This window comes from Oncorhynchus mykiss, chromosome 4 (assembly GCF_013265735.2).
Source record: "Oncorhynchus mykiss isolate Arlee chromosome 4, USDA_OmykA_1.1, whole genome shotgun sequence".
In the NCBI taxonomy this organism is placed as follows: Eukaryota; Metazoa; Chordata; class Actinopteri; order Salmoniformes; family Salmonidae; genus Oncorhynchus; species Oncorhynchus mykiss.
This window is the reverse complement of record NC_048568.1, coordinates 42999869-43022844: the sequence shown is the minus strand read 5'-3', so window position 1 is coordinate 43022844 and position 22976 is coordinate 42999869. Positions and strand designations below refer to the sequence as shown.

General features: G+C 45.4%; 1 protein-coding gene and 1 long non-coding RNA gene across 4 annotated transcripts in view; both read left to right on the top strand.

Annotated features, from left to right (window-relative positions):
* The first annotated feature begins 92 nt into the window (after positions 1-92).
* Positions 93-2200, top strand: LOC118964484. Its single transcript, XR_005051555.1, has 2 exons — positions 93-1564; positions 1645-2200. It is a non-coding gene; the product is annotated as an uncharacterized LOC118964484 (long non-coding RNA).
* An 11469-nt stretch (positions 2201-13669) lies between these two features.
* pinx1 (PIN2 (TERF1) interacting telomerase inhibitor 1) overlaps positions 13670-22976 on the top strand; it is a 71844-nt gene continuing 62537 nt past the window's right edge. For 2 of the 3 annotated variants that reach the window (XM_036976395.1, XM_036976394.1), the window contains exons 1-5: positions 14443-14584; positions 14676-14785; positions 15078-15170; positions 15470-15551; positions 19661-19759. In XM_036976395.1, the coding sequence (XP_036832290.1) occupies positions 14458-14584; positions 14676-14785; positions 15078-15170; positions 15470-15551; positions 19661-19759 (511 nt within the window). In that variant the 5' untranslated portion in view covers positions 14443-14457. Of the gene's footprint in view, positions 13823-14442; positions 14585-14675; positions 14786-15077; positions 15171-15469; positions 15552-19660; positions 19760-22976 lie in introns of those variants that run through there. The other variant, XM_021601137.2, reaches the window with a different exon arrangement.

The following is a 22976-nucleotide window of genomic DNA, read 5'->3' as shown; positions in this document are numbered from 1 at the left end:
CCTATGCCCTATATGATGGCACCCTATGCCCTATATGGTGGCACCCTATTCCCTATATGATGGCACCCTATGCCCTATAGTGTGGCACCCTATGCCCTATATGATGGCACCCTATGCCCTATATGATGGTACCCTATGCCCTATATGATGGTACCCTATGCCCTATATAGTGGCACCCTATTCCCTATATGATGGCACCCTATGCCCTATATGATGGTACCCTATGCCCTACATAGTGGCGCCCTATGCCCTATATAGTGGCACCCTATGCCCTATATAGTGGCGCCCTATGCCCTATATAGTGGCGCCCTATGCCCTATATGATGGCGCCCTATGCCCTATATGATGGCGCCCTATGCCCTATATAGTGGCACCCTATGCCCTATATAGTGGCACCCTATGCCCTATATGATGGCGCCCTATGCCCTATATAGTGGCGCCCTATATAGTGGCACCCTATGCCCTATATAGTGGCACCCTATGCCCTATATGATGGCGCCCTATGCCCTATATAGTGGCACCCTATGCCCTATATGATGGCACCCTATGCCCTATATAGTGGCACCCTGTTCCTTATTTTCCCATATTCTCTATTCCCCTATAGTGCCAATAGGGTCCCATTTGGGATGCACAGTTTGACTGGTTAAATATGGACGGTTTGCTTTAGTTGGTAATTTAGGCGTCAGGGATGCACGTTTTCACCCTCTAACTCTGTTCTTCAAAGGGGTGAGTGTTGTGGATGTTTTATATATATATATATATATATATAAAAGCCATTTCTGCTGGTTATATGTTTTTCTTTTCAGATGCTATTGTTGTTAATGAATCCAATGCTATAAGCTTTTTCCCACTGCAGTGATCTTAGCCCCAGGCTAAGACTGACCCCTGGACTAGCTTATCCTGTCTTCACGGTTCACACAAGCTTTTAGTGATGACTTGTTTAAACCTCGCTGTCCGCCTGCCTGACCTCGGGGGGGATAAACTGTTTCACTTTTGAAATGCGATCTCGCGCTCCCCTGTACAGAGAATTCTGTGCACAGACGAGACATCCACTTTTCTGATCCAGGCGAAAACATGCAACAATATTTTATTGTCATGGATAGCCATAATCCAAGTACATGTCTAATATGAAAACAGAGGAAAGAGCTTGATGCCCTTCCAGCTGTAGAGTTTGTGGCTTCGGTTGGCTAGCTAAGTGAGAAGAAGTTAGCCAGCCGGTAGAGCAACCAATTTTATTATTAATTTTATTATTATTTTTCTTAGCCATAGAAACCAAATGTTTTTTGCATAGATGAAAATTTTGTTTTTATTTATTTTTAGTTTTTATTTTTGTCCTCTGATAGAAGGATGAAATAGTATAAATGTATTTATTAAAATGGCAGAACGCATCACAAGCGTATGTAAGTTAAGTGAATGTGCAGCTTTTGTGATTGGACAGTAAAGATTCTATGCGTTGTTCTTGACCCGTTTTGGTCACTGGCTATTTTGGCACCGTGTTTCTGGGGCCCTGAAAAGTCGGCTCTAACCCTGCTCCGGAACAGGGCCCAGCTAGCCCTGGGCTAAGGTCGGTGTGAATATTCGCTTAGGCCTGGGCTAAAATCTCCCATAGCCCAGGCCTGACGAGGCGCTTAGGCCTGGGCTAAGGTTGGTGTGAATATTCGCTTAGGCCTGGGCTAAAATCTCCCATAGCCCAGGCCTGACGAGGCGCTTAGCCCTGGGCTAAGGTTGGTGTGAATATTCGCTTAGGCCTGGGCTAAAATCTCCCATAGCCCAGGCCTGACGAGGCTCTTAGCCCCGAGTTAAGGTGCAGTGTGAATGCATCTTTTCTATGTGAAAGTTGGAACAAATGTGTGTTCTTTCAATCACAAAATCTCCTTTTGTCATTAAAGACTTTATTTTCTCTCTCAACTATCTCAGTCATTGTTTCTCTTATTTTGTGCCTCGTTCTGTTTCTATATATTGTTATTCTGCCTCCTCACTGATACAATGATTAAAAAAAAACTATATTCCTAAGTTTCCTGTACGTTTCCAGCTTTGACATGACAAGAAGTGTTATAAGGCAGTATTAGTAAAGCCACATTACTACCGGAGGTGTTTTATAAGGCTTTGTTTATAACATGTGTTCAGTACAAAATGTAATCCAACTCCTCATGCCTTTTTTTAAGGTTTGATGCATATTAAAATATCTATGAATTCATTACTTCACTGGAATCACGAGGTATTTATTTGATTACAATTTGGTTTGGCCTCCCAAGACTGGGTAGCTACTGCGTTTTTGGATTGGGTTGAACCGACAAAAAAAGGGTGAAAGTGGGTTCTCTTGTGAAACGCGGGGTTATTATCTCTGGCAGACCGTCAACATCCTCGGAGCCAAATCATCTACACCTGTTCTCCATTACGATGTCCTGAAATCAAAACGGGGCTATTTTGATCAGAATTTGAGAAGATGGAAAAAAATAAAGCCACCAAGACTGGGTTAGCCAATCGTCTTGTTCATTGTGCCGATGTTGTATGACAACTTTGCATAATGCTCTTTAATGACGTCACCTTTATTGACCTGAACGATGTCAGCTCAGCTAAACATGATACCGGTGAAGGTCGGGACCAGATGAAGAAATCCGGGGCTGTTTTATGATAGCACCCCCCCCCCCCCCCCCCCCCCAGCAAACACACTATTCCCAGACACCATCATTTTCTGTAAATAAATCCGTGCACCATGACGCAATTTGACGCGTTGTAAATGTACTGTGGAAGAGAAATACCCTTTGTAATAAAGCCATAATAACATTTGCGATGAGGCATTAGGCTAAAGTTGAGCAGAGGGGTTTTCTAGGATTTCCACACATGCTGAACATTCTAATTGGCCTTTAAAAAATAAAAAAAGTATTTCATTAAATTCTACCTAATTTACATGAGAGAATAATATTCTACAGTCTACCCTACTACCATCTACCTCTACTCTACTACCATCTACCTCTACTACCATCTACCTCTACTACCATCTACAAAAATTACCATCTACCTCTACAACCATCTACCTCGACTACCAGCTACCTCGACTACCAGCTACCTCGACTATCAGCTACCTCGACTACCAGCTACCTCTACTCTACCAACAACAGGTGTAGGTAGACCTTACAGTGAAATACTTCCTAACAAGCCCTTAACCAACAATGCAGTTCAAGAAAGAGAGTTAATCAAATATTTACAAAATGAACTAAAGTTTAAAAAAAAACTCTATACAAGAAGTACCGGTACCGGGTCAACGTGCGGGGGGGTCCAGGTTAGTAATGAGGCTATATACAGGGGGTACCGGGTCAACGTGCGGGGGGGTCCAGGTTAGTAATGAGGATATATACAGGGAGTACCGGGTCAACGTGCGGGGGGTGGTCCAGGTTAGTAATGAGGATATATACAGGGAGTACCGGTACCGGGTCAACGTGCGGGGGGGTCCAGGTTAGTAATGAGGATATATACAGGGGGTACCGGTACCGGGTCAACGTGCGGGGGGTCCAGGTTAGTAATGAGGATATATACAGGGGTACCGGTACCGGGTCAACGTGCGGGGGGGTCCAGGTTAGTAATGAGGATATATACAGGGGGTACCGGTACCGGGTCAACGTGCGGGGGGGTCCAGGTTAGTAATGAGGATATATACAGGGGGTACCGGTACCGGGTCAACGTGCGGGGGGGTCCAGGTTAGTAATGAGGCTATATACAGGGGGTACCGGTACCGGGTCAACGTGCGGGGGGGTCCAGGTTAGTTATGAGGCTATATACAGGGGGTACCGGGTCAACGTGCGGGGGGGTACAGGTTAGTAATGAGGATATATACAGGGAGTACCGGTACCGGGTCAACGTGCGGGGGGGGGGTCCAGGTTAGTAATGAGGCTATATACAGGGGGTACCGGTACCGGGTCAACGTGCGGGGGGGTACAGGTTAGTAATGAGGCTATATACAGGGGGTACCGGTACCGGGTCAACGTGCGGGGGGGTACAGGTTAGTAATGAGGATATATACAGGGGTACCGGTACCGGGTCAACGTGCGGGGGGGTCCAGGTTAGTAATGAGGATATATACAGGGAGTACCGGTACCGGGTCAACGTGCGGGGGGGTACAGGTTAGTAATGAGGATATATACAGGGAGTACCGGTACCGGGTCAACGTGCGGGGGGGTCCAGGTTAGTAATGAGGAAATATACAGGGGGTACCGGGTCAACGTGCGGGGGGGGGGGGGGGGTTACAGGTTAGTAATGAGGATATATACAGGGGTACCGGTACCGGGTCAACGTGCGGGGGGGTCCAGGTTAGTAATGAGGATATATACAGGGGGTACCGGGTCAACGTGCGGGGGGGTCCAGGTTAGTAATGAGGATATATACAGGGGGTACCGGTACCGGGTCAACGTGCGGGGGGGTCCAGGTTAGTAATGAGGCTATATACAGGGGGTACCGGGTCAACGTGCGGGGGGGTCCAGGTTAGTAATGAGGATATATACAGGGAGTACCGGTACTGGGTCAACGTGCGGGGGGGTCCAGGTTAGTAATGAGGCTATATACAGGGGGTACCGGTACCGGGTCAACGTGCGGGGGGGGTACAGGCTAGTAATGAGGCTATATACAGGGGGTACCGGTACCGGGTCAACGTGCGGGGGGGTACAGGTTAGTAATGAGGATATATACAGGGGGTACCGGGTCAACGTGCGGGGGGGTCCAGGTTAGTAATGAGGATATATACAGGGGGTACCGGTACCGGGTCAACGTGCGGGGGGGTCCAGGTTAGTAATGAGGATATATACAGGGGGTACCGGTACCGGGTCAACGTGCGGGGGGGGGTCCAGGTTAGTAATGAGGCTATATACAGGGGGTACCGGTACCGGGTCAACGTGCGGGGGGGTCCAGGTTAGTAATGAGGCTATATACAGGGGGTACCGGGTCAACGTGCGGGGGGGTACAGGTTAGTAATGAGGATATATACAGGGAGTACCGGTACCGGGTCAACGTGCGGGGGGGGGGGGTCCAGGTTAGTAATGAGGCTATATACAGGGGGTACCGGTACCGGGTCAACGTGCGGGGGGGTACAGGTTAGTAATGAGGCTATATACAGGGGGTACCGGTACCGGGTCAACGTGCGGGGGGGTACAGGTTAGTAATGAGGATATATACAGGGGTACCGGTACCGGGTCAACGTGCGGGGGGGTCCAGGTTAGTAATGAGGATATATACAGGGAGTACCGGTACCGGGTCAACGTGCGGGGGGGTACAGGTTAGTAATGAGGATATATACAGGGAGTACCGGTACCGGGTCAACGTGCGGGGGGGTCCAGGTTAGTAATGAGGAAATATACAGGCGGTACCGGGTCAACGTGCGGGGGGGGGGGGGGGTTACAGGTTAGTAATGAGGATATATACAGGGGGTACCGGTACCGGGTCAACGTGCGGGGGGGTCCAGGTTAGTAATGAGGCTATAGACAGGGGGTACCGAGTCAGTGTGCGGGGGGGTCCAGGTTAGTAATGAGGATATATACAGGGAGTACCGGTACTGGGTCAACGTGCGGGGGGGTCCAGGTTAGTAATGAGTATATATACAGGGGGTACCGGTACCGGGTCAACGTGCGGGGGGGTACAGGCTAGTAATGAGGCTATATACAGGGGGTACCGGTACCGGGTCAACGTGCGGGGGGGTACAGGTTAGTAATGAGGATATATACAGGGGGTACCGGGTCAACGTGCGGGGGGGTCCAGGTTAGTAATGAGGCTATATACAGGGGGTACCGGTACCGGGTCAACGTGCGGGGGGGTACAGGTTAGTAATGAGGATATATACAGGGGGTACCGGGTCAACGTGCGGGGGGGTCCAGGTTAGTAATGAGGATATATACAGGGGGTACCGGTACCGGGTCAACGTGCGGGGGGGTCCAGGTTAGTAATGAGGATATATACAGGGGGTACCGGTACCGGGTCAACGTGCGGGGGGGTACAGGTTAGTAATGAGGCTATATACAGGGGGTACCGGTACCGGGTCAACGTGCGGGGGGGGGGGGGGGGGGGGTCCAGGTTATTAATGAGGATATATACAGGGGGTACCGGTACCGGGTCAACGTGCGGGGGGGTCCAGGTTAGTAATGAGGATATATACAGGGGGTACCGGTACCGGGTCAACGTGCGGGGGGGTCCAGGTTAGTAATGAGGATATATACAGGGGGTACCGGTACCGGGTCAACGTGCGGGGGGGTCCAGGTTAGTAATGAGGATATATACAGGGGGTACCGGTACCGGGTCAACGTGCGGGGGGGTACAGGTTAGTAATGAGGCTATATACAGGGGGTACCGGGTCAACGTGCGGGGGGGGGGTACAGGTTAGTAATGAGGATATATACAGGGGGTACCGGTACCGGGTCAACGTGCGGGGGGGTCCAGGTTAGTAATGAGGATATATACAGGGGGTACCGGTACCGGGTCAACGTGCGGGGGGGTCCAGGTTAGTAATGAGGATATATACAGGGAGTACCGGTACCGGGTCAACGTGCGGGGGGGTCCAGGTTAGTAATGAGGCTATATACAGGGGGTACCGGTACAGAGTCAATGTGGAGGCTATATACAGGGGGTACCGGTACAGAGTCAATGTGCGGGGGGGGGGGGGGGGTACAGGTTAGTCGAGGTCATTTGTAAAGTGACTATGCATAGCTGTTAGACAGTGTAAAAACAAAAGAGGGGGGTATTTGTAAATACTCCGGGGGGCCAAATCCCTCCATATAAATTACACAACCCTAATCCTCCCTCATGTCTTGTGATGTTGTTTTTTTTTTTATTTTAAATTACCTTTATTTAAACTAGGCAAGTCAGTTAAGAACAAATTCTTATTTTATAATGACGTCCTAGGAACAGTGGGTTAAACTGCCGTGTTCAGGGGCAGAACGACAGATGTTTACCTTGTCAGCTCGTGGATTCTATCTTTAAATCAAAGTTTGTCACGTGCGCCGAATACAGCAGGTGTAGGTAGACCTTACAGTGAAATGCTGAATACAACAGGTGTAGTAGACCTTACAGTGAAATGCTGAATACAACAGGTGTAGTAGACCTTACAGTGAAATGCTGAATACAACAGGTGTAGTAGACCTTACAGTGAAATACTGAATACAACAGGTGTAGTAGACCTTACAGTGAAATGCTGAATACAACAGGTGTAGTAGACCTCACAGTGAAATGCTGAATACAACAGGTGTAGTAGACCTTACAGTGAAATGCTGAATACAACAGGTGTAGTAGACCTCACAGTGAAATGCTGAATACAACAGGTGTAGTAGACCTCACAGTGAAATGCTGAATACAACAGGTGTAGTAGACCTCACAGTGAAATGCTGAGTACAACAGGTGTAGTAGACCTTATAGTGAAATGCTGAATACAACAGGTGTAGTAGACCTTACAGTGAAATGCTGAATACAACAGGTGCAGTAGACCTCACAGTGAAATGCTGAATACAACAGGTGCAGTAGACCTTACAGTGAAATTCTTACTAACAGGCTCTAACCAATAGTGCAAAAAAGGTATTAGGTGAACAATAGGTAAGTAAAGAAATAAAACAACAGTAAAAAGACAGGCTATATACAGTAGAGAGGTTATATACAGTAGAGAGGTTATATACAGTAGAGGCTATATACAGTAGAGAGGCTATATACAGTAGAGGTTATATACAGTAGAGAGGCTATATACAGTAGTCAGGCTATAAAAGTAGCGAGGCAACATACCTGTTAGTCAGGCTTTTTGAGGTAGTATGTACATGTAGATATGGTTAAAGTGACTATGCATATATGATAAACAGAGAGTAGCAGCAGCGTAAAAGAGGGGTTGGTGGGTGGTGGGACACATTGCAGATAGCCCGGTTAGACAATGTGTGGGAGCACTGGTTGGTCGGCCCAATTGAGGTAGTATGTACATGAATGTATAGTTAAAGTGACTATGCATATATCTTGCAACCAACGCTCTAACCACTAGGCTACCTGCTGCCCTGAGATCTAAGATCTCTTTCATTAAAGGTTTAACATCACCTTACATCATTTCACAAATAGTTTAATCTTTACTCATTCATTTTGTACAAGAATTAGATGCAAACCTCATATTTTAGAAATGTACATATTCAGAGATATAGTTATCTGTGTTTCCTGTGCTCTCTGAGGTCACCAAATGAAACACACTCGTCAACCCGTCCCTTAAGTGTCCACGGACCATTCCCACCTTCTCACAAGTGGACCTTTTGTATCAAATTCCCATTTTGGGGATTTAGGAGTTTGGCCATGTGAAATCCTTTGTTCTCTCTATGTGTCTCTCTTTCTGCATGACCAGGGGGAGAGAGTCTCCTCCAGGAATTTATGGCCTGAGATAACAGAACCTGGGTGTTGGAGGGAGAGATTGGGATGCCACAATCTATACCCAGAAAGGGCCACGTCATGACAGACCTAGAATGCATTTCAATTAACAGGTGTGCCTTGTTAAAAGTTAATTTGTGGAATTTCTATCCTTCTTAATGCATTTGAGCCAATCAGTTGTGTTGTGACAAGGTAGGGTTGGTATACAGAAGATAGCCCTATTTGGTAATATTATGGCAAGAACAGCTCAAATAAGCAAAGAGAAATGACAGTCCATCATTACTTTAAGACATGAAGGTCAGACAATCCGGAAAATGTCAAGACCTTTGGAAGTTTCTTCAAGTGCAGTTGCAAAAACCATCAAGCGCTATGATGAAACTGTCTCTCATGATGACCGCCACAGGAAAGGAAGACACGGTGTTACCTCTGCTGCAGAGGATTAGTTCATTCGAGTTAACTGCACCTCAGACTGCATCCCAAATAAATGCTTCACAGAGGTAAAGTAACAGACATATCTCAACATCAACTGTTTAGAGGAGACTGTGAATCAGGCCTTCATGGTCGAATTGCTGCAAAGAAACCACTACTAAAGGACACCAATAAGAAGAAACTTGATTGGGCCAAGAAACACAAGCAATGGACATTAGACCGATGGAAATCTGTCCTAGGGAGAGAGGAACGGCTAGGAACGACTAGGTAGAGAGAGGAGGGGCTACAGGGGAGGGGCTAGGTAGAGAGGAGGGTCTAGGTAGAGAGGAGGGGCTAGGTAGAGATGAGGGTCTAGGTAGAGCTGAGGGTCTAGGTAGAGAGGAGGGTCTAGGTAGAGAGGAGGGGCTACAGGGGAGGGGCTAGGTAGAGCGGAATGGCTGGTATAGAGGAGGGACTACAGGGGAGGGGCTAGGTAGAGAGGAGGGTCTAGGTAGAGAGGAATGGCTAGGTATAGAGGAGGGACTAGGTAGAGAGGAGGGGCTACAGGGGAGGGGCTAGGTAGAGAGGAGGGTCTAGGTAGAGAGGAACAGCTAGGTATAGAGGTGGGACTAGGTAGAGAGGAGGGGCTACAGGGGAGGGGCTAGGTAGAGAGGAGGGGCTAGGTAGAGCGGAATGGCTGGTATAGAGGAGGGACTACAGGGAGGGGCTAGGTAGAGAGGAGGGTCTAGGTAGAGAGGAATGGCTAGGTATAGAGGAGGGACTAGGTAGAGAGGAGGGGCTACATGGGAGGGGTTAGGTAGAGAGGAGGGGCTAGGTAGAGATGAGGGGCTAGGTAGAGAGGAACGGCTAGGTATAGAGGAGGGACTAGGTAGAGAGGAGGGACTAGGTAGAGAGGAGGGGCTACTGGGGAGGGGCTAGGTAGAGAGGAGGGGCTAGGTAGAGAGGAGGGGCTACAGGGGAGGGGCTAGGTAGAGATGAGGGTCTAGGTAGAGATAAGGGGCTATACAGGGGAGGGGCTAGGTAGAGAGGAGGGTCTAGGTAGAAAGGAGGAGCTAGGTAGAGAGGAGGGGCTAGGTAGAGATAATGGGCTATACAGGGGAGGGCTAGGTAAAGATGAGGGTCTAGGTAGAGATAAGGGGCTATACAGGGGAGGGGCTAGGTATAGATGAGGGTCTAGGTAGAGATAAGGGGCTATACAGGGGAGGGGCTAGGTGTAGAGGGTCTAGGTAGAGAGGAGGGGCTAGGTATAGAGGAGGAACTACAGAGGAGGGCTTAGGTAGAAAGGAGGGGCTACGCAGGAGGCTGTAGGTAGAGAGGAGGGGCTACAGGGGGAAAACTTCTGAATCCCAAATGGCACCCTATTCCCTACATAGTGTACTACTTTTGACCAGAGCCCTATGTAGTAGTGCACTATATAGGAAATAGAATGCCATTTGAGACCATTTGGAACGTAGCCACTGACAATCAAACTGATGTAGACATGCCATATCACTGTGCTGCAGCTGTTGTTCACATGGTAACCTGTTGCTATGGGAACTCAAGCCAAGCTTGTAGGGATATTATGATGGAAACGGGTATAGGGACACTCCTGAACTGCAAACTTATATTTAGCTTCAGAATTTGATCAAATTTATTTAGGGTTAGGGTCAGTTTTCGATTTTAGTTAGTCATTTTTACAAGTCAGGAGGGTCCTAGCTATTATGCTACAGCGATGTGTCTTCCCTCTATCCGGCTTCAAGTCAACTGAATAAAAAAACAAAATAATCCTTTGGAGTTTGCCTCTCTCTCTCTTTTTCCCTCACTCATCTCTTTCTCTTTGCCCACCCCCCCCTCCCTCCCCTCCCCCTCTCTGTCTTTGTTCATTCACCTAAATAGAAAGCTTTCAGGGCGAGGCCCATCTTACGGAACCATTATTTATCTTTTGATCAAAAGGCAGATAGCCCAAATAGTGTTGAGAAACTCTGGTGTTGAGAGACTCTGGTGTTGAGAGACTCTGGTGTTGAGAAACTCTGGTGTTGAGAAACTCTGGTGTTGAGAGACTCTGGTGTTGAGAAACTCTGGTGTTGAGAAACTCTGGTGTTGAGAGACTCTGGTGTTGAGAAACTCTGGTGTTGAGAAACTCTGGTGTTGAGAAACACTGGTGTTGAGAAACTCCGGTGTTGAGAAACTCTGGTGTTGGAAAAATCCCCTGTGACCTTCGACCCTATGCCATCACACCTTCTGACACATTATCGTACGCTCAATTATCACCAAACTCTATACTACCTAACCCTATACTATCTAACCCTATACTATCTAACCCTATACTACCTAACCCTATACTACCTAACCCTATACTATCTAACCCTATACTACCTAACTCTAACCCTATACTACCTAACCTTATACTACCTAACCCTATACTATCTAACCCTATACTATCTAACCCTATACTACCTAACCCTATACTACCTAACCCTATACTACCTAACCCTATACTATCTAACCTTATACTACCTAACCCTAACCCTATACTACCTAACCCGATACTACCTAACCCTATACTACCTAACCTTATACTACCTAACCCTAACCCTATACTACCTAACCCTATACTACCTAACCCTATACTACCTAACCCTATACTATCTAACCCTATACTACCTAACCCAATACTACCTAACCCTATACTACCTAACCCTATACTATCTAACCCTATACTACCTAACCCTATACTACCTAACCTATACTACCTAACCCTATACTACCTAACCCTATACTATCTAACCCTATACTAGCTAACCCTATACTATCTAAACCTATACTACCTAACCCTATACTATCTAACCCTATACTACCTAACCCTATACTACCTAACCCTATACTACCTAACCCTATACTATCTAACCCTATACTACCTAACCCTATACTATCTTACCCTATACTATCTAACCCTATACTATCTAACCCTTTACTATCTAACCCTATACTCTTAGAGTTAGGATTCTATCTTACACCATAGACTGACTCACCATAGACTGAAGACCTGAGCTGCACTGAGTTGAGCTGCACTGAGTTGAGCTGCACTGAGTTGAGCTGCACTGAGTTGAGCTGCACTGAGCTGCACTGAGTTGAGCTGCACTGAGCTGCACTGAGTTGAGCTGCACAGAGCTGCACTGAGTTGAGCTACACTGAGTTGAGCTACACTGAGCTGCACTGAGTTGAGCTGCACTGAGTTGAGCTGCACTTAGTTGCGCTGCACTGAGTTGAGCTGCACTGAGCTGCACTGAGTTGAGCTGCACTGAGCTGCACTGAGTTGAGCTGCACAGAGCTGCACTGAGTTGAGCTGCACTGAGCTGCACTGAGTTGAGCTGCACTGAGTTGAGCTGCACTGAGCTGCACTGAGCTGAGCTGCACTGAGTTGAGCTGCACTGAGTTGAGCTGCACTGAGTTGAGCTGTACTGAGTTGAGCTGCACTGAGTTGAGCTGCACTGAGTTGCACTGAGTTGAGCTGCACTGAGTTGCACTGAGTTGAGTTGCACTGAGCTGCACTGAGTTGCACTGAGTTGCACTGAGCTAAGTTACATTGAGTTGCCTGCAAGGGGACTGGTGGTAAATATAATTTGTTGATTGATGGTATCTGCTGGCAAGGCCCGTTACATAACAGAACATTAATATTAATTTGCACGGTAGCCAATAGTCGCTTCTCATAAAGTGCTCTCCATAGAATTACAATCCAGTAGCCCATACATTACAGTAGCCTATAGCCCATTAGCCACACAATGTAAATGATTGTTGTGGGTTGAATCAACCAATTTAACCCATGTTTAAAGTGTCATCCTAGCCTACACAATGTATGCAGCAATTTCAACCTCCAGAGATTGGAATGATTCATGGTGTATGTGGGAGCTGTTTCTAGATAACACATATCTTTATGGTATAATTTGTTGTATAATTTTTTTTTTTTTTTATGCTTTTGCTGCTGCTGCAGGCTATTTACATTCTAGTCAAACAATTATTTCAGTCTCTCGGCATTTACGATAGGTTTGAGCAAAGATAGTCTATTATCGTGACAAGATGGACAAGTGACCGCTTTAACAATGGAAACACTGTACACTTCCTCAAAGATGAAAGGCAGGCAATGAGGAGGCGGAGATTAGGTGTGACCATTCTAGCCAATGAAAGGGCAGATACACGTGTGAACAACAGGCCATAGAGCTAGATAGAGGACTCATTTTTGTATCTGTGCCATTGTAGTTTCTGTGACAGCACGGGCAGCACCATTGAGGCTATCAAAGTAGTCAATTTTGTTCAACTTCATTGGTTGATTGCTCCCAACTCATAGGAATTCCCACCCAGTTGACTACTTTAAAATGGTGGAAGCCCCAATGTCAATGTCCATGCTAAAACAGGTTATAGCCATGATGAGTCCTATCTATCTCCATCGCAGGCACAACGTCACGTTGCGCGTTGCCTAAGTGGCACTGAACATTCATAACTGACACATGTGCTGTTTCCATCAGGCCTGTCATTATATTTTCTATCCAACATGAACTTCGCTTGCATAAAAAGGTCAGATGGAAACCTGGGTTGAGTAAAACTTGACCTCTTTCCCTCTGGTTTGATCCAGGCTATTCGGGATCTTTGGGATGTCCCTACCCCTCATTGAAGTTTACATTTAAAATAGTTTAGGTTATAGTTAACGTTGAGGGAGGGTATGGACGTCCCAAGGAGCCCAGATTGCACTGCAATTTGATAGGTATTTGTATAGCGACGCCTTGTCGCCACCTCGTGTTTTAAAACACCATTTACACTTCACTCAGGTAAAAAAACAAACATACATTTGTTATTAGAAGAGAGAAAAATAATCGATTGTAGCTATGTAGATAGCTAAATGACAATCGAAGTATTATGAATCCACAGTGTGTGCATTTAGTTCTCGACAGAGATGAAAAGTAGGTAACATTTTATACAGGCACTTTTAGAGCACCCTTGCGGACTTCCGTCAACGTGTTTAAAGACCCCATCATGTCCATGCTTGCAGAACGTAAGTGCTACTTCGAATGTTTTAGCCAAAATGTTGTGTTTCATACATTAGAGAAACACAAATACTTGGATGTGTCATGTTGTCTGAAGAAGTCAACATCGATTTAGTGCAAGTTATGTCTTTAAAAGTGCCTCAGTACATATGTGCGGTTCGAAAGTCTGTCGAGCTAGCTAGCATAATGCTAACCACAATCACATTTAATTACCGGTAACTAGCAAGTTACTAGTAAACCTCAACTAGCTCAACAAGTTGAGTGCAACCTTAATAAATAACGTGTTTTTATTAGGGCTAAATGTGTTGGTATATTTACGGTGTCTTGTCTCATTTCTGATCATCACCAATGTGATTAGTTATATAATGTTGCGACCTTTTGACAGCCAGTTAACGTTACCCAGCCAGCTAACTAGTTCTGGTCGAGAATGTTGCTTTTTTTCCCCCGATGTTGTTTAGTGACTGGTTTTAATATACTATCGTTACTCGCCGAAGTAAATATATCTTACTTGATTGAGTGCTGACTAACTTGTCTTTGTTGGCAATTTCTCAAGTTCAAGTGGTCAAAAGCAGTTTGTTTCGGGGTTTACCGCTAAACTACCCCTGGGTCCATGCGAATGCATCGGATGATAGTGGGCAAAAGCATGGATCAGATCTACAAGCGAGACCGATTCATTTTTCTATACGCTACGTACCGCGGTTGTGTCCTTAATAACCAAGGCACTTTACGTCCGAACTGCTCCCAGCCTGTGACGTGTGTTGTTAGTTTGGGTACTGTTGACCGCCTAAAATGTCCGTGCAAATGAACCAATAAAGTAGGTATTGTATTTAAAACAATTCTAACATGGTTTGTTGTTTTTAGCCCGGAGAAAACAGAAGTGGTCTGTTGACCCACGGAACAGCGCGTGGAGTAAAGACGAGTCCAAGTTCGGCCAGAAGATGCTGGAGCGAATGGGCTGGTCCAAGGGAAAGGTACTGTGGGGTTTGTCTTAGCAAACCACTGATTAACTAACAGTATACTAGTGACGGTATGCCACTGTAGCTCTATCTCAAGACAATTCGTCTTCCTGGGCTTCCCTCCTTGCATCCTCTCTCCTCGCTTCCTTTTCAACTGTATTGGCGGAGAAGGTCCAAGGTCCCACCCTCTCCAATGCGTTTGGAAAAGGAGGCGAGGAGAGAGGAATCGAGGCGATACAAATTAAAGAGCCTGTATCTAACTGTTTTGGCGTCATTCGGGAATGACATGTTCATCTGTCTCTACCAGGGCCTGGGGAGAACTGAGCAGGGCTCCACAGAGCACATTAAAGTCAAAGTTAAGAACAACCAGCTGGGGCTGGGAACCACTGCCAGCCACGAGGTGAGTGGACAACTGGGTTGTGTTCATTAAGGCACACTGTCAACAACTGTTTCCTTATGGGTGAAGTTCAGGGTTTTATTCATTAGTGCACATTGTAGCAAAACGTTTTTTCAACAGAAAATGATCATTATCAAGTTCAGGTAGTCCTTTATAGTTCAAGTCAGTTATTTTTCTTCTTTTTTGGCTTCTAGTTAATACGACCCAGAATACTCAAGACTGCAGTGATGTACAGTGTTTTATCAAGGAATGTGTCCTCCCAAGTTATGTCCTAGTTTTGATCTAATTTGTTCTGTTTCCAGGACAACTGGATCGCCCATCAGGATGACTTTAACCAGCTCCTGGCAGACCTCAACAACTGCCATGGTCAAAACACTGCCAATGGTAAATACCCAGACAAACAGAAGGACAGAATACAGGATACAACGTGCATTAATTACTGTGTTCATAAACTCACTCGTCATATATGCGTGACTGACCCACTAGGTGGTGCTGTTGTCCCATTCAGTGGAAGGTAGTGGTCCACATTTAGCAGATGTGATTGTAGCAAAGTGCTTGTGTTCCTAGCGCCAACGGTGCAGTAATATCTAACGATTCACAACAATTAAGAAATGTATAAATATTAGGACTAGCAATGTCAGTCCAGAGAGAGTGTGTGTACACGTGTTGGAATGTGTAGACTAGAGGTCGATGTACCTGATGGTTACAATATGGTAACAAGACTAGAGGTCGACCGATTGTGATTTTTCAATGCCGATACCGATTATTGGAGGACCAAAAAAGCCGATACCGATTAATTGCCGATTTAAAAAAAGAAATATATATATTTATATTTTTAAATGTATTTGTAATAATGACAATTACAACAATACTGAATGAACACTTATTTTAACTTAATATAATACATCAATAAAATCAATTTAGCCTCAAATAAATAATGAAACATGTTCAATTTGGTTTAAATAATGCAAAAACAAAGTGTTGGAGAAGAAAGTAAAAGTGCAATATGTGCCATGTAAGAAAGCTAACGTTTCAGTTCCTTGCTCAGAACATGAGAACATATGAAAGCTGGTGGTTCCTTTTAACATGAGTCTTCAATATTCCCAGGTAAGAAGTTTTAGGTTGTAGTTATTATAGGACTATTTCTTTCTCTACCGTTTGTATTTCAATAACCTTTGACTACTGGATGTTCTTATAGGCACTTTAGTATTGCCAGTGTAACAGTATAGCTTCCGTCCCTCTCCTCGCTCCTCCCTGGGCTCGAACCAGGAACACATCGGCAACAGCCACCCTCGAAGCAGTGTTACCCATGCAGAGCAAGGGGAACAACTACTCCAAGTCTCAGAGCGAGTGACGTTTGAAACGCTATTAGCGCGCGCTAACTAGCCAGCCATTTCACATCGTTTACACCAGCCTCATCTCGGGAGTTGATGGGCTTGAAGTCATAAACAGTGCAATGCTTGACGCACAACGAAGAGCTGCTGGCAAAACGCACTAAAGTGCTGTTTGAATGAATGCTTATGAGCCTGCTGGTGCCTACCATCGCGCAGTCAGACTGCTCTATCAAATCATAGAATTAGTTATAACATGATAACACACAGAAATACGAGCCTTTGGTCATTAATATGGTCGAATCCGGAAACTATCATCTCAAAAACAAGACGTTTATTATTTCAGTGAAATACGGAACTGTTCTGTATTTCATCTAATGGGTGGCATCCATCAGTCTAAATATTCCTGTTACATTGTACAACCTTCAATGTTATGTCATAATTACGTAAAATTCTGGCATATTAGGCGTTTTAACTGTTGCATATATCCTGACTGTGTGCAATGAACGCAGGAGAAGTGACACAATTTAACTTGGTTAATATTGCCTGCTAACCTGGATTTCTTTTAGCTAAATATGCAGGTTTAAAAATATCTACTTCTGTGTATTGATTTTAAGAAAGGCATTGATGTTTATGGTTAGGTACACATTGGAGCAACGATACGCACCGCATCGATTATATGCAACGCAGGACACGCTAGATAAACTAGTAATATCATCAACCATGTGTAGTAGCTAGTGATTATGATTGATTGTTTTTTATAAGATCATTTTAATGCTAGCTAGCAACTTACCTTGGCTTACTGCATTCGCGTAACAGGCAGGCTCCTTGTGGAGTGCAATGAGAGGCAGGTGGTTTTAGCGTTGGACTAGTTAACTATAAGGTTGCAAGATTGAATCCCCCGAGCTGACAAGGTGAAAATCTGTCGTTCTGCCCCTGGACGAGGCATTTAACCCACCAGTCCTAGGCTGTCATTGAAAATAAGAGCGTGTTCTTAACTGACTCACCCTAGTTAAATAAAGATTAAATAGAGGTGTAAAATAAAAATTGGCCAAATCGGTTTCCAAAAATACCGATTTCCGATTGTTATGAAAACTTGAAATCGGCCCTAATTAATCAGCCATTCCAATTAATCGCTCACCCTCTAGTATATATTATGGACAGTATGTAGATAGAAAATGTAGTGTATCTGTAGGATAGAGTAGTGTACATACAGCAATAGGCCTTGACTAGATATGTACAGGTATATACATATGAAAGGCCTCCCGAGTGGCGCTGCGGTCTAAGGCACTGCATCTCAGTGCTAGAGGCGTCACTACAGGCCCTGGTTCAAATCCAGGCTGTATCACATAGGTTTTGGCCGGGGTAGGCTGTCATTGTAAATAAGAATTTGTTAACTGACTTGCCTAGTTTAAAATAAACAGAGAGTAGTTACAGGGGAGAGGGGGATTTAACGTCTAATCCGAAACATGGCAGCCTACACAGGGCAATGTCCCCAATCACTGCCCTGGGGCATTGGGATATTTTATTTTAGACCAGTGGAAATAGTGTCTCCTACTGGCTGTCCAACACCACTTCCAGTAGCATCTGGTCTCCCATCCAGGGACCGACCAGGACCAACCCTGCTTAGCTTCAGAGGCAAGCCAACCGTGGGATATACTGCTGGAAAAGTGACCAGGTGTTCCGTGATTATGTACATAGGGGGTGCTACTGTGCCTTTGTAACACTTACAGGATAGATGTAGCCCACATGTAGCCCCCAGTATCATTCACTGGGAAGTAGTAGCCCACTGGGGGGTGCTATTGCACCATTCACTGGGAAGTAGTAGCCCACTAGGGGGTGCTATTGCACCATTCACAGAAAGGTAGTTGAGGTTAAATGTCACTGTAAGACAATGGGGCTATTGGTTTTCAATCCACTTTTAACTGGTCAATTGGGTGCAGAGATGGATGAGAAGAGTGAGATTGTAGATTCCTTGGCACATGTTGACACCATTCATTACATAAAATAGTTAATGTAAGCCATATTTAGCAGACATGTGTACCTAAAGCCACGTACAGAAGCTAGTGTAGTTATGGTTGGCTAGACAAGCTAGAATGGTCGGCCAAAATATAGATTTCCGCCTAAATAGACATACCCAAACAACTTTATTTTTCATGAGATGGCCATAAACAACTGGTAATGTTGCGTACTTTTATAAAGGTCTGGAACTTTCTGGTAAAAATCGTTGTAAATTGCTGAGGTGTCGTCACTTGTGAGAACACAAGCTCAAGTATACAGTACAAATACTATGAAAAAAAAATAAAAATAATTATAAGATTTTTTTTTTCTCCCCTACTCAACAAAAGTGGAAATAGGGCTTGAAATGACAAATGCTTAAAAATAATTATATATATATATATATATATATATATATATATATATATATATATATATATATATATATATATATATATATATATATATATATATATATACTTAGTGACAGTACAATGTTGGCACTTTTTCATATACTGACAACATAGAAGAAAATTCTATATGTCCGCTGAGCGGCACAGAAACACCATGTCTGCAAACTCATCACAGTTTTAATCACAAAGTGCTTTCGTTCGTATGTGACCAAGAGAGAGTGGGTTTTGTTTCAATCCCATAAAATTATTTGGTATTTTTGTTCTTCTTCTTCCTGTTGATAGCACCCCTAAATCTGACTGAGAACATCACATTAAGATGAAACTACTGTACTCTCCTGTTTTCGTTTGCTCTTTGCCAGCGTCGCTGTGAGTTTCAGAGCAGACACAATGGGTCTTTCTGGCATTACAAAGGACCGGGACTCTACGATGTTCACAGAGCACTTTGTACACTAAAATGTCAGTCAGAACCGCTCAACGTCAGGTAGCAGCGTAGCCTAGTGGTCAGAGCGTTGGACTTGTAACCGAAAGGTTGTCAGATCGAATCCCCGAGCTGACAAGGTACAAATCTGTCGTTCTGCCTCCTGAACAAGGCAGTTTAACCCACTGTTCCTAGGCCGTCATTGTAAAATAAGAATTTGTTCTTAACCGACTTGCCTAGTTAAATAAAGGTAAAAATGAAAGAAAAATAAATGTAGGAGACCTAACATCTAAGAGGTTTTAAAGGTTTTGATCGTTGTCGTTTTGTTTGTAGAAGCCCCATCGGAGGAGAAACAGCAGGAGAAGTCCTTCAGCCTGGAGGAGAAGTCAAAGACGTCCAGGAAGAGGGTCCACTACATGAAGTTCACCAAAGGTTTTTATGAAATGTTTTATTTAACCAGAGAAGTCACTTTGAGATGGACATGGTTTCATCTGAAAAGGCATCCTAGTGATAACACTGATGGAGTGGCGTTTTCACCTCCGTTGTTTCCCTTCCCCATAGGGCCCTGGTCTAAAGTAGTGCACTATGTAGGGAATAGGGCTCTGGTCTGTAGTAGTACCACTATATAGGGAATAGGGCTCTGGTCTAAAGTAGTGTACTATATAGGGAATAGGGCTCTGGTCTAAAGTAGTGCACTATGTAGGGAATAGGGCTCTGGTCTAAAGTAGTGCACTATGTAGGGAATAGGGCTCTGGTCTAAAGTAGTGCACTATGTAGGGAATAGGGCTCTGGTCTAAAGTAGTGCACTATATAGGGAATAGGGCCCTGGTCTAAAGTAGTGCACTATGTAGGGAATTAGGGCTCTGGTCTAAAGTAGTGCACTATGTAGGGAATTAGGGCTCTGGTCTAAAGTAGTGCACTATGTAGGGAATTAGGGCTCTGGTCTAAAGTAGTGCACTATGTAGGGAATTAGGGCTCTGGTCTAAAGTAGTACCACTATATAGGGAATAGGGTGCAATGTCAGACCCTGTCACATGACAGTCAAATTGCCTGTGGTCCAGGAGGCTGAAGGTTACATGGGGGGTCGACCAGGAAATCGATTCCAACGGTACGAATCGCCGCCTAATAATTTAAGCTCAAATTACGTTCTTCTTGCCTTCTGAAAATAACTTTTTGTTGTTGTTGTTTTGGTGACCACTGTGTCCTCCAGTGTTGAACTAAGCATGTCGCCTAATTATGTTGCCAGGAAATAATCTAGGCCTACCTCTCATTAGTCGGTGCATCGCGTCACGCACCTGTGCAGTTTGCAGAGATCGTCTCGTTGGAGTTGTCCAGCATTCAGAATGACTTCTAGATCAATGACCGGCAACATAATTAGACGATCAATGACCGGCAACATAATTAGACGACCAATGACCGGCAGTATAATTAGACGACATGCTTAGTTCAACACGGAAGGAGAGGAGACAGTGGTCACCGAAAGACGAGAGGTATTTTCAGGTAGAAAGAAAGTAATTTGAGAATGCGTTTGGTGACCATGTTACGTTTTAGATGGGTTTTAGTGTCCGGCAGACCGACACACTCGTCTCTTAAACATTTGAACAGGAAACCCGAAGCGTACCGTTATACAGCCCGACATATTATTCTGACACTAACGCAGTTTCCAAACGTGTCCAGGCGCCAGTTATTTATCTGGACTTGATCTTTCGTGTTGTACTAAATACATAGAAATACAGTGAATAGAAGGGACAAATCATTGACTTGAATGGGGGGTGGGGGGGTTCTATTCATTCCATTTCTTTGCATTTAATCCGATCCGATATCTATTCGTATTTCGGCTAACTTAAACTGATCAGATGTCCAAAAGATGCAGGTTCTCAGAAGAATGACAACTCGCATTTCTTAACAGTCCCGACCTTACAAAAACTATATTTTTTATTTATTTATCAGACTAAAACATTGATAACATCAGAACACTGTTTTGAGCCCCTGCCAAGGAGGTTGAGAGCGGGGGCTGGGGTGGGGGGGGACATTTTATTGAAGTAGTGAAAGAGCAAAAGGACGTTTGCGTCGGGATAAGAAGACCAAACAGCTAAGATAAATAAACAACTGCTGGACCTGTCGCTGCCACGCCTCTGGGTTCCCAGACGGTTTTCCAGGCTCAAAGCCTTCAGGAGCAACTAGCTCCCCCCCCCCCCCCCAACTAGCTTCCCCCCCCCCCCCCCCCAGCCTCTTCATGCGTCGTGCCTCCCCCAACCATCTCAAGCCCCAGTCCAGTCATGTTCCTACAGCTACCTCCTCCCCGCCTAGCCTCTTCATGCGTCCCTCGTGCCTCCCCCAACCATCTCAAGCCCCAGTCCAGTCATGTTCCTACAGCTACCTCCTCCCCGCCTAGCCTCTTCATGCGTCCCTCGTGCCTCCCCCAACCATCTCAAGCCCCAGTCTAGTCATGTTCCTACAGCTACCCCCCCCCAGACAGCTGTCTCAGGCCCCAGTCCAGTCATGTTCCTAAAGTAAAGCTACTTCCCCTCCTACCCCCCAGTTGGCCCGTCTTAGGCCCCAGTCCAGTCATGTTCCTACAGCTACCCCCCCCCCCCTAGACAGCTGTCTCAGGCCCCAGTCCAGTCATGTTCCTACAGCTACCTCCCCTCCTCCCCCCCAGTTGGCTGTCTCAGGCCCCAGTCCAGTCATGTTCCTACAGCTACACCCCCCCCCCCCAAGACAGCTGTCTCAGGCCCCAGTCCAGTCATGTTCCTACAGCTACCTCCCCTCCAGTTGGCCGTCTCAGGCCCCATTCCATTTATGTTCCTACAGCTGTATCCTCTTCCTCCAGCAGGCTCCTGATAACACTGGTTATTTATTGCTTTAAACCTTTCCCCTCCTGTCCTGGCTTTCAAAGCCTCCATCAGGCCTGCTCTCAAGACACACACGCTAAACACTCCTGTGAGCGTGTCTGCGAGTGCGAGCGTGTCTGCGAGCGTGTCTGCGGACCAGCTAAGCTAGTTTGCAACGACGCTGGTCCCAGATTTGTGACGGCGTTATCTAAACCTGTATATTTTCGACCTAGACCCATGCCAGGAAGTAAAAGCAGGAAGTGTACCATTCCATCTGTGCTGTGATTTGTTCAGTCAGCTCAACTGACACTACAAAAAAAAATAACATTCCGTTGCATGAGCCGTATCATTTGAATAAACATTCCGTTGCATGAGCCGCATCATTTGAATGAACATTCCGTTGCATGAGCCGCATCATTTGAATAAACATTCCGTTGCATGAGCCGCATCATTTGAATGAACATTCCGTTGCATGAGCCACATCATTTGAATGAACATTCCGTTGCATGAGCCGCATCATTTGAATAAACATTCCGTTGCATGAGCCACATCATTTGAATAAACATTCCGTTGCATGAGCCGTATCATTTGAATGAACATTCCGTTGCATGAGCCGCATCATTTGAATAAACATTCCGTTGCATGAGCCGCATCATTTGAATAAACATTCCGTTGCATGAGCCGCATCATTTGAATAAACATTCCGTTGCATGAGCCGCATCATTTGAATAAACATTCCGTTGCATGAGCCGCATCATTTGAATAAACATTCCGTTGCATGAGCCGCATCATTTGAATAAACATTCCGTTGCATG